At 42.5% G+C, this 12,728-nt stretch overlaps 1 protein-coding gene across 1 annotated transcript in view; it reads right to left on the bottom strand.

Annotated features, from left to right (window-relative positions):
• The window catches only part of otc (ornithine transcarbamylase), a 46,442-nt gene extending 34,748 nt beyond the window's left edge, over positions 1-11,694 (bottom strand). The window contains exons 1-3 of the mRNA XM_073045560.1: positions 11,443-11,694; positions 7,572-7,710; positions 6,069-6,150 (exon numbers count right to left, since the gene is read on the bottom strand). Of these exons, the coding sequence (XP_072901661.1) occupies positions 6,069-6,150; positions 7,572-7,710; positions 11,443-11,516 (295 nt within the window). The 5' untranslated portion in view covers positions 11,517-11,694. The remainder of the gene's footprint in view (positions 1-6,068; positions 6,151-7,571; positions 7,711-11,442) is intronic.
• Positions 11,695-12,728: the final 1,034 nt, after the last annotated feature.

Below are 12,728 nucleotides of genomic sequence, written 5' to 3' on the forward strand. Positions count from 1 at the left end.
ATAGACAAATAATGTTGCAAGGTTTCTATTAAGTGGCTTTGGAACTGCATTTTGAAAAGTCATTAATTAATAACCAGTAACCACAGATTAAAGAATGTCTTGATAGGACGTTAAATTATTTTGTTTGTGGACTGCAGATGTGCTGGTGTTCAAGGATGCAAAAGTCATCTTCAGAATTACTGAAACTGGAAGATTACAGAGCGTTATACTGTAGTGAATCAGTAACACAATGTTAAGAAATCTGGTTTTGCTGAGCAAGACTATAATGGCAAAAATGCTAAAATAATCTGAAACCCTCTATATGATTAGAACTCATTTATTTTGTAAGCTTGCCTCTTCCTTTTCATTCGCTGCCAGTGGGAAGGCACAGACTAAGTAAAGGTTGTACTTTAGTAGCTTGGCAAAGTAGGAATATTGTACAGAAAAATCAAACACAATAAGAGTAAACAGCAACTTGCATTATATAGCACCGGTGACGTAGTAAAACCTCTGAAGATGTTTCACAGAAACATAATTAAACATAGATTTGATGCCAGACTACATAATGTGGTACCAGGCCAGAACTTGTTCTTTAGCATCAATGCTTTTGAACATCTTCAATGAGGGAAACGTTTCCAGATGGAAACACAAGGGATTCTGCAGATGCTGGAAATCCAAAGCAGTATGCACAAAATAAATGGAGGAACTCAGCAGGTCAGGCAGCATTTATGGAGGGGAATAAACAATAGACAATAGGTGCAGAAGTAGACCATTCGGCCCTTCGAGCCTGCACCACTATTCTGAGATCATGGCTGATCATCTACTATCAATACCCGGTTCCTGCCTTGTCCCCATATCCCTTGATTCCCCTATCCATAAGATACCCAACTAGCTCCTTCTTGAAAGCATCCAGAGAATTGGCCTCCACTGCCTTCCGAGGCAGTGCATTCCAGACCCCCACAACTCTCTGGGAGAAGAAGTTTTTCCTTAACTCTGTCCTAAATGACCTACCCCTTATTCTCAAACCATGCCCTCTGGTACTGGACTCTCCCAGCATCTGGAACATAGTTCCTGTCGGACATGTCGACAGGAAATGTCGACATGTCGGACTGAGACTGAAGGGTCTTGGCCCGAATCGTTGACTGTTAATTCCCCTTCATATAATCGGCCATTTCCAGATGTTGGGGCTCGTGGGCTAAAGAAACAACATGGCACAACAATTAAATTCAGGTACAATCCAATGCCCACAATTGAAAGAATACAGAAAACTTGTAACATTGTAAGAGATTAGAAAGAAGGGTTGTTGACCAATCTGAAAATAAAGTAAGAACTTTGAAATGAAATTGTGCAGCTCAGCAAGAATGAGTACAATGCATCAATGGGATTTGTTCTGAATTGATACACCAGCAGCAGAGATCTGGAAGAATTCACAGAGATTGTATCATTTTAGAGCTCGCAGGAGTGTTAACAAAGCATCAAAACTGGCACTGCTATCAGCCATGATAATATTTCTCCAGAATTTCTGAAACAAATTGTTGCAGTTGCTCAGTTTTGGCTGGCTTATTTCTTTACTGGGGCCACCATGAACAAAGAAAGCCAAACATCAGGTAGATGTCAAAAAAATCTTTTCTTTCATAGAAGTTCAAAGTACATTTATTATCAAAAGTATGTATACATTAATATAAGCTCAAGATTCGTCCCCTTATAGGCAGCCACAAAGGAACCCTAAAAAACCCATTAAAAAGCTGTCAAACATCCAAAGTGCAAAGACAAAAAAAAACAAACTGTGAAAAAAATAAAAGCAAGCAAACAGTGTTCAGAACTGAAATTTAAAGAGGGTCCGTCCACACACCCTTAGTTCAGCCGTGAGTCAAGTAAATGGCACAGAGCAGCGAGCTAAACTGGCCCACCCCTTGCCTTAGGCCCTGACACCCTGGCCCAGCCATCCAACCATTGGGTTCAGTCACTCAGATATACTCTGGGGTCTGGACCAACCCCCTCAATTTGGCTTGTACCCAACCTTTCTGATTTGGCCCAGAGCTTAAATTGTTGTCTAAACATCAGGTTCAGTTGCTTCGATAAGGTCGGGAGCCTGGACCCACTGCCTCGATCTGGCCTGTACCTGACATTTCTGATTTGGACTGGCGCTTCATTCAATCAAACCTTGGGTCTTCCTTGCTCACTGCGATGGGCCCACTGCCTCACCTTGGTTCTGCTGCATTGTATTACCTTCATGTCCAAAGGGAAGTCACAGGCTATTGTTTGCAATGATCACTTACCAGAAAAAGAGCGATTAACAAAGCATATAGTTGTCTTCTTTCTTTGGCCACCAGCAAGAAGTCCCTAATATTCACCAGTGCCATCTTAAACCAGCATTATCTCCAACACTGGTAAAAACCCAAATCTGGTATCAAGTTATCATCCAGTGTCACTGCTCTCTTCACTTTAGGGCCCTGGAGTGTCTAACTTTCTAAGCACCAGAGATGGACAATGACGATTCTCAATCAAGTGAGCTTCTGACACATGCAACCAAATACTTCTGTGAACTATCAGCGTTAAAAATGCTTTACAGAAATATCTGAAAATAGGTGCCATCTTTTTAACTTCACAGGATCATCTGATATGCCATTGTAAATCGGTCTGTCCATTATAAATAATAAGAGGCTTCCTAAAATACCCACTGTCACTGGCATCATACTCCAAGGCATACATTTCAGAATGTAGATGGTGGCTCTTGGAGAAAACCGAAGATTTGTTACTCTAGAGTAGTGGTCGCCAACCCATTGATCGCGATCAGCTACTCGATCTTTGAGACTTTCCCAGTAGATTCAGAAAAAAAAAGAAAAATAAATACACAAATACTGTTGAGAGATTGTTTCCAGGTTGCGGGGTTTTTGTTCCGTTGTTTCTGGCCAGCGCGCATGCGTGTAGCTCCCCTGCACTACACAGTGTACTTCAATGGTTCCCAATCACTGGGCCGTGAGTCAGCTGCACCTTTCTTCGTTCCCTGTCACGCCCACTGTTGAACTTGACACACGCGAGGTCATCGGTCGCTTAAACTCAGTGATACCCTCACACCAGGGATCGCTGGTTGGTCTCGGGTGGCTGGCGAGAAGTGCCATTGCTACTGGCCTGGAGCGCGGACAGATGGGCACCACCTCTAAACCTGTTTAGCACAGCGAATGTTTGTGGGGAACCCGGTGCGAAGATATTCGCAGACGACCTAATTCGGGCTCAGCGTTTCGTAAGCATCCCCTTCATGTAATCGGCCATTTCCAGATGTTGAGGCTCGTGGGCTGAAGAAACAACATGGCACAACAATTAAATTGCGATCTATTGAAGCAAACTTTTGTCGGCCGATAGATCCTACAAGGGGGGTGGGCATGTGCTCTGTTGCGCTCCTCGCTCAGTCAGTTGCTCTCTCCGGACTGCGACCACTGCGGCCCCGGCACGGGGACCTCCGGCACTTCCCTTGTCCTCTCACCCCACCCACGACCAGCCACACCTGGCCAAGGCGTCTGGTGCGCGGGAGGCTGGAGTTCGGGCCCAGAGGCTGTCTAATGAGGCAATGAAGCCCTCAAAACTGCTCCAGTACCCTGAGTCCAAGCACCCTGCACTTAAAGACAAACCTGTTGAGTTTTTCCAGCGGAAAATAAAGTGAGCAGTGCGGGACAGAAGCTAAGTGCCGAAAGCCGCGAAAACTAAATTGCAGAATAGACTGGATATAAAGAACCTGCTTCCAGTATCGTCGTATTCCTGTTGTGTTTAACACCCCCCACCCCCGTCCGCCAGTCTGCAAGAATATTGTCAATATTAAACCGGTCCGCGGTGCAAAACAGGGTGGGTACCCCCCGGTGTTTATACATTATTTCTGCTTCCGGGTTGCGGGGTTTTACTTCCAGTCTTTTCTGCCCCGGTGTGCATGCGTGTAACTAATTGATCTGGGGTCGATCTTGCCTTTCACTAAGGCCAAGGTAGGGGATCTTGGGCTTAAAAAGGTTGGTGACCACTACTCTAGAGGTCTGTTCCCAAATTTCTTTAATCTGTACACCAATAACCTGCCACTAAATCCATCAAGCAGAAAAGATCTGCTCTGGTCACAGTGGTCGGCTTTCCTTGAGATGAAGAAAATTTCAGATGTTGACATTGCAAAGATGGCTCGCTACAGGAATACGTGAGGCCTTCAGCTCCAAACCATCAAGCCAACCAATATGTTTCATCTTTACCTTGCCAGAACTACGATTGAGCTGAACATTTTACTGAATGGCCAGAGGCTGAAGAAAGAAGAATTTTTACCTTACCTGACCATGGCCATTGACCAGAGAAAACCATCATGAAAACCATCTAAAAATGACAGCAATGAAGATCAAAAAGAGTCTTCAAGCTAGTAGGCTCTACATAGAGTGAAGATTCCTTACACTAATTCAGTCAGTCCCATTCCAACATTAGGAATTCAAATTAATTATTGACCTGAGTTTTACTAACTTACCAGTTAGACATCACTCATCATAATATCCATCCTGATTGAAGATGGCATGCCAAATGGCAGTGATGACCCCATGAAAGGATCAGCAGTGGGATGTGTAGTACTGAACCAGTTCCTCAGTATACACCCTATTGCTGATCTGATCTTTAATTTAGCTGCTTCCCAACCTGAAAGTCTCCAACTCAAAACAGAGTAGTGATTGAAATGGATCACTCTCGACAGGACTGGACAGAGTCTCAGTAGAAGTCAGCAACTTTGGGATTGTTGAGGCAATCTTGTGCAGCCTAAACATCAATGAATGCTGTCGAAGATGAAATTCTCTTGTGGGATCTGGGAGCTTCACTCAGTCACTAAGGATTCTATTGTGCGCCTGGTGAATATGCCGACATTAAAGTAGCAAACATGGCGAGTAGAATGAAGGAGTGCAGGTGGAGAGAAATTATATTAATGCTGGGGAGTTACAAAGGCATGGATGAGAAATTCAGCTTTCAAAAAGATGTTATTACTATAGACGACTTTAAGAATTTAATTAATAGATGCCAAGGGGAGCTGGCATTATCACAAATTATTTCATTAAAATGAACATAATAAAGAGAATATAAATAAACCTGATGGCGGAGGCCCTCAAGGGCCTTAGTTTGCTTTCTCTCCAGAATACCTGGGTGAAATCAGTAAGACTCGTAATTTTTTCAACAACACATCTAAAAGACCAGTAAGCCCAAGTGAGGATTCTTCTGTGGTACCTCCAAAGCCTAAAATATCTAACAGCTGAAAAAGCAATTATAGTAAACGTTTGTGTTTTCCATCACCTCTTGGTCCTCCTCCTAATCACATATTAAACCGACATTGAAGCACATCATGGCTACTTCATCTTTGCTGTTTTAAAATCCCAGAACTTCCTACCCAGCTGCCCTGTGTACCATCACAAGGACAGCTATAGATCAACTAGAGGGCTCCCCGCTGTCTATTCAATTAAATGCTACTCCTTCTAGCAAAAGCAGCATCTCATGGGTGAAAGAAAGTCCATTCACGCCAGTGGATGACGGTGAACTAAGTGATAGAAGAGCTAATTTTGAATGCTCATGCACGTCCCTAACACATTGATCTAGGATAGCAGAAAGGTGAATGGTAAAAATGAACTACAGGTTCCTAGGTCCAATCACTACTCTATATTCAGTTAGAGGTGACTTGGTCTTGAGTCATTCAGGTTAGAAAGCAGCTAAATTGAAGTTCAGCCTTATATTTTTTGCTTTACTCCAGAAAAAGATATGCTTCTCAGATCATTAAGTAACTTTCACAAATGTGTAACCTAATTACACATGTGTAATGTGTAATGTGTAATGTGTAACCTAATGTGATAATCACAAATGGCTAGTCAGAATTAATTTTCAATTTTATTTATGTTAGGAGTTGATTGGATTACTTTCTTTGGGAAATCAATTTGCCTACTCCTTAATAAAAATTCTTAATTATGGCCCTTCAACCACATTTTCCTTAATGTTAAAAATAAAATGACCACTCTGTCCTCCAGAATAAAACATGCATGCAATCACTCTTGACAAGGTCAGCGGCACCTTTTACTCTTTGAAGGGAAATAATTTACCTGTTTCAGTAGAGATTCTTGTTCTGGTGCTTCTTTTTTCAAATATCATGGCAATGGACTTTCCTTGGAGCAAAGGGATGAACTTTCAGAAGGATAGGGAGCAAAAGCAAATATGGTTAGAAGCTTTTCAAGAGGTCTCACACTGTCTGCACGACATTCACTGACAGCATATACCAATGATATTTAGGTCAGAAGTATTCAAGTACAGTTAAACTTAAATTCTCTTTCTGCAATGAATTTGGCCCATTCTGAACTATACTGGAGCCGATAAAAGAAAGCAATATACTGTACGAGTACAGCTTCTTACAGATACCAAAGGAGTGTGCTTGGACATACACATCACAGAGTTCAAGTTGATAAGCTTCCCTCCCTATTATTCTTTTTTTAAGGCCACGATGCATGGAGACATCTTGAAGAGTGCAAAGGAGATAAAAGTCTGATTAGGAAGAGTTAGCATGGCTTTGTGCATAGGAAATCATGCCTGAGGAACTTTTTTTATTTAAAGAGGTAAACTAAAAGGTAGATGAGGTAGGGCAGTGCTTGTTGTCTATTTGAAATTTAGCAAGACCTTTGGCATGAGAAGGGAGCATGACCTGGGTGGTGAATACTATGAATGATAGGGCTTTCAGGAGTGCAATGGAGCATGTGGAGCTAGGAGCACAAGTGCATAGTTCATTTAAAGCAGCATCACAGGTGGAAAGGATGGTGAAGCTGGTGTTTAGCATTCTGGCCCATCAGTCAGGTCACTGAGTTTAGGAGTTTGGACATTATGTTGCAGTGATACAAGTAATTGGTGAGGCCGCACTTGAAGTACTATGTATAGTTTCGGTCATCCTGTATAGCAAAGATATGGTTAAACTGGAAAGAGTGCAGAAAAGTTTTATGAGGTTGCTGACAGGACTAGAGGGCCTGAGTTATAAGGAGGGTTTGGCCAGACTTGGAACATTGGAGAATGAGGGAGAACCTTATGGAAGTATGTTTAAAATAATCAAAGATATAGATGGTTATTGATGGTAATCATCTTTTCCCCAGGGTGGAAGAGTCCAACGCTAAGGGCAATAGATCTAGTTTGAGAGGGGAAAGATTTAAAAGGGTTATGTTGGGCAACTTTTTCCATGCAGAGGGTGGTGAGTATCTGAAATGATCTGCCAGAGGAAGTAGTTGAAGCAAGCACAGTAGCATCATTTAAGAACCACTTGGATAGGTACGTGGAGTGGCGTGCTAAGAGGACTATGGCTAAATGGAGGAAATCAGGACTAACCAGGCTAGATGGACTTGTTGGGATGAAGGGCCTGTACCTGTGCTGTACTGCTAATAAGAGAGTAACCAATCATGGAAGACCAACTAAAATATTTGATTTTGTCGGAAAAATCTCAATGAAATGGGAAGAGTACATGGACAACATGATAAGTAGTGGGCAGGCTCAGGAGAACAGCAGACATAAATAAACCTATGTATTATCGGTATTAATCATACAAGTGATGGTATTAACCTAGCATTTACCTCTCCTTTCTGTTTTATTCTCATTTTCAGATCAGCCGCTGTCCATAAGAATTGTTTGATTTCTTCTCCAGTAAAATCCTTGAGAGTCAGTAGATGACGCCCTTTCAGAGTAGCACCACTTAGTACGACCTGGCCACATCTGCAAACAGAACTTTATATCACTTGGAAGTTTGTAAAAAATTGCCTTCATTTATTCTGCCAAAAAGGAAGCAGGAAATAGCTGCTGAAAAGCCATCAAAATACAAACTAGATTTTATGGCAGAAATGAAAAATGCTGTCAATTAAAATTTGTAGATAATGAAAATGGAACGTTAACTTGGGTCAAAAGATTTTTTGACTTTTTGAATCTAATTGACTTACGTATTTTATCTGAAGTCCAACTTGCCCCCGACATAACGTTTTCAGAAGCCAAAGCAGAAATAGAAACACAATCCATTTGAATTAGAAAGGTGTGAATTATAGAACCAAACAACATGGAAACAGACCTTTCGGCCAAACTCACCCATACCAACTGTGCTGCCTCTCAGCTAGTCCCATCTGCCTACAATGGGCCCATAGCTCTCCAGATCCCTTGTATCCATGTACTTATCTAGATGAGTTTTAGAAGATGCTGATGTGATTGCCTCAAGCAATATTCCTGGCAGCTTATTCCAAATATGCACCACTCTTTGGGTGAAGAAGCTGCCCAAGTCTCTCTCCTTGTAATAAGCTCTTTGGGCCTGTGCGGGGAACCAGACAGCATTGAGCTCTAAGGTTTTTAAAATACCTGAATTAGTTAATTACAAACACAATAAAATTTGCAGATGCTGGAAAACCATGCAACACACTCAAAATGCTGGAGGAACTCAGCAGGCCAGACAGCATCTGTGGAAAGGAGTGAACAGTCGATGTTTCGGGCCAAGACCCTTCATCAGGACTGAAAAGGAAGGGGAAAGACGTCAGAATAAGAAGGTGGAGGAGGGGAGGAAGAACACAGATTCTGGATTGGTTAATTGTTGTTTAACGAGAGTCTTCAATCGTTTAGAGTTCCTTGTGTTTTTCTCGAAAGACTCACTTTTTGTAATGCGGTCTCCTAGTGTTTTCTGTTTAAACTTGTTAAGTTTATTTTAAAAAGCTTGGGGATTCTGCGTTACTTGTATTGTTTTAGCACTAACTGGGTGCCCACTTATCGCAGGGTCCTAGCTTTGAGAATATTAGTTCATGTGATGTTGCTTGGCTGAGCCACCAATACTCTATTGAAATTCTTATGAATAAACGCTGGTTGACTTCTCTACATTGGAGCCCGTCTTTCCTCTGCACTTAGGTTCTGAATTCCCAGTGCACATCATGACTGAAGGACCCAGCAGATGTTGAACAGCAGCATTTTGACATCAGATGACAGACACTGTACACAATATTCAAGTGCACCCTCACTAACATCTATAGAACCATAGAACATTACAGCACAGAAACAGGCCTTTTGGCCCTTCTTGGCTGTGCCGAACCATTTTTCTGCCTAGTCCCACTGACCTGCACCTGGGCCATATCCCTCCAAACCCCTCTCATCCATATACCTGTCCAAGTTTTTCTTAAATGTCAAAAGTGAGCCCGCATTCACCACTTCATCTGGCAGCTCATTCCACACTCCCACCACTCGCTGCGTGAAGAAGCCCCCCCCCCCCAATGTTCCCTTTAAACTTTTCCCCCTTCACCCTTAACCCATGACCTGTTTTTTTCTCCCCTGGCCTCAGTGGAAAAAGCCTGCTTGCATTCACTCTATCTATACCCATCATAATTTTATACACCTCTATCAAATCACCCCTCATTCTCCTACACCCCAGGGAATAAAGTCCTAACCTATTCAACCTTTCTCTGTAACTCAGTTTCTCAAGTCCCGGCAACATCCTTGTAAACCTTCTCTGCACTCTTTCAACCTTATTAATATCCTTCTTGTAATTAGGTGACCAAAACTGCACACAATACTCCAAATTCGGTCTCACCAATGTCATATACAACCTCACCATTACATTCTAACTCTTATAATCAATACTTTGATTTATAAAGGCCGATGTACCAAAAGCTCTCTTTACAACCCTATCTACCTGTGATGCCACTTTTAGGGAATTATGTATCTGTACTCCCAGATCCCTCTGTTCTACTGCACTCCTCAGTGTCCTACCATTTACCTTGTATGTTCTACCTCCGTTTGACCTTCTGAAGTGCAATACCTCAAACTTGTCCGCATTAAACTCCATCTGCTATTTTTCTGCCCATTCCTCCAACTGGTCCAAATCCCTCTGCAAGCTTTGAAAACCTTCCTCACTGTCCACGACACCTCCAATCTTTGTATCATCAGCAAATTTGCTGATCCAATTTGCCACATTATCATCCAGATCATTGATATAGATGACAAATAACAGTGGACCCAGCACTGATCCCTGTGGCACACCCACTAGTCACAGGTCTCCACTCAGAGTAGCAATCCTATATATCCTATCCAGAGTAGCAATCTAATATAACTGCCCAACACTTGTACATCATTCAGGGCATTGAGAATGCCAGGATGTCAAACACATTCTCATTTACCTGTGATGAGAACTATGCATTTGCATTCCTACGACCCTCTGTTGTTGAACATCTGAAATGAACTGAAAGCTCTTCAACTACCTACGTACAGGTATCTTTGCCCCAATAATGGCAAAGCTGTCACTGCTCTGTGCATGTGAGAGCCACTTTGAGGTTTTCCTGCCTGCTGAGGTGAATTCATGAGGTTGCTAAGTGATTCAACTTGCCAGGACAGGCTGTGCTGTTGTGCAGTTTCCTTCAGCAAAATCATCTGAATTAAAGAGATTTGAAGATACACATGACCAGCTTTGCGTTATAAAGTGCAAATTTTGTGTTAAGTTTCAAATTGTCAGGCCCTTCAAGTATGTCCCACAATTTAAAATATAAATACGAGAAATTCCTGCAGATGCTGGAAATCCGAAGCAACACACAAGACAAGCAGCATTGATGGAAATTAATAAACAGTTGACATCTCAGACCCAGACCCTTCTTCAGGACTGGAAAGGAAGGGGGAAGACACCAGAGTCACTATTTAATAAGATCAACCCAGCTCTATGATGGCCTTGACCCCGTTTCTGTTTTCTTCATCTATTCATACCCATACTTCTTTCCTCGATATACCACTTAAATCCTTCTAATGATCCTGCTTCGACTAGCCGATGCGGCAGAGAATTCGAGATTCACTACCTTCGGAAGGAAGATAGATACGAATCAGTTAAGAAAATCAGAAAAAGATTTAAAAGTGCTGCCAATTTTCTCCCGTCTACTGTGTGTAGCAACCTGCAAACCCAAACAGCGCTCGCTTTGGGCAAGTATTATTCTGTTTTCTGATGATTCCTCACACATGTTGGTTGGATGCACCACAACATATTTACAAACACATTTCAAAAAGCGTTTTATGGAAAATCACGACCTTCCAAGAGATTTCCCTCCCCCCACTACAGCGTGGTTATTGTTTTATTTTGAATTTTAAATTGAAAGTGTCATTCTGGTAAACAAACGGGGGGGGGGGGGGGGGGTGGAGGAAGGCATACCTAGCCTGCTCGTTGTTCAGTGCACCTAAAGTCAGTGACCTCTCGCACACTGAAACCCATAGCTGCAGTGCTCGCCTCTAAATCCCTGCCATGCTGGAGATCCTATTACAATCATCGCGAGACGGAAAATCACCCAAAGTAGGCTGGAAAAACCCCAACGCACTATTTATATGCCGAAAAATCCTAAATTAGATGGATAACTTTGGAGAACTGGGGTCGAGTGTGGACACCATTTCGTCTACATACGTTTTCGTTCTTGCTCTCCCAACACTGCGAGAATTAAAGCCACTCACCGAAATGAGCGCACGGAGCACTTGTTGCTCAGAGAAACCGAGCGTCCCAGGAGGTTCCTTAAAGCGAAGAGCATGGTTGTTTTTGGGTTGCGCTGCTGAGGGGACCGACTCTGGCCTGAAGTGAGACGCTTCCACACTCGTGTTAAGTTGAGCGGCCGCACTGACCCACTCACTCCCTGATGTAATCAGAACAGCCGCGCTGCGTCGATAAACAGCTGCACGGGGAGTCGAAACTTTACCTGGCGATCACGCTCCCGGAAAGGGCTCTGGGATATCTGTGTGAAAAAAAAATTTGGATATGGAATGGAGGGAGTAGTGTAGGCAAGGAAATTGACTGGGCTGGGGATGGGGAAGATAGGTAGTTATTTTTGTGGTCTAAAATTGCCTTTTCTGGACCTATCAAAGTAATAAAAATGTTTATTGCTCTACAATACACACAAAGTGCTGGAGGAACTCAGCAGATCAGGCAGCATTTATGGAAACGAAAAGCAGTCAACATTTTGGGCAAAACCCTTCTTCAGGACTGAAAAGGAAGAATAATGTGCTGCTTTTGAGCTCCTTCCCTAATCATGCCTTTTCAAATACTTCCTACTCATAACCTGCAAAGAGTAGGGAGAGAACCTTGGAGCAGACTAGCTCTGGCTACAGATTTCAATTCATCATGTGAGAAACAGATGGCCAGTTGTTGAAACCTGGCCCTTTGACAATAACAAAGCAGATAATGTTCATATTTTTCATTGCAATCTGTATTAAAGCCATTCAGTGCAATGAGTCTATGCCGGCTCACACAGCAAAGCCACTTCCCAAATAAATTTTGCTATAACCTATTCTTGCCAAATATCATCTGTTTTACCACTCATCTGTTGAGGGGGTGACTTCTGGCAGCCAATTAACTCACCAACCCATGTATCTTTGAGGTGTAAAAAGAAACTCAAGGGAAACCATGTGTACATTTGGGCAGCAAAAAAACAGAAACTCAATTTTAAAAAAGAGACCGTCAAACACCCAACGTGTAGAGAACAAAAATTGTGCAAACAATGAAAGTAAGCAAATGGCATTGAGAACCGAATTTCACAAAAGTGAGTCCACAGACATGACCCAAAGGCAAAGCAGCAGAGACAATTTAACAGTAAGTGATACTTTACCAATAAATTGCAAAATAACAAACCACAAGGAGCCACAAAACAAAAGCGAACAGATACTAAACACAACAAGATAACTGAAGGAGCAAGTGATTGAGGCTGAGTCGCTCAGTGGGTGAACCAGGACTGTGGATGAGAGCTTGT

Source organism: Hemitrygon akajei, chromosome 5 (genome assembly GCF_048418815.1).
Source record: "Hemitrygon akajei chromosome 5, sHemAka1.3, whole genome shotgun sequence".
NCBI classification, from domain to species: Eukaryota; Metazoa; Chordata; class Chondrichthyes; order Myliobatiformes; family Dasyatidae; genus Hemitrygon; species Hemitrygon akajei.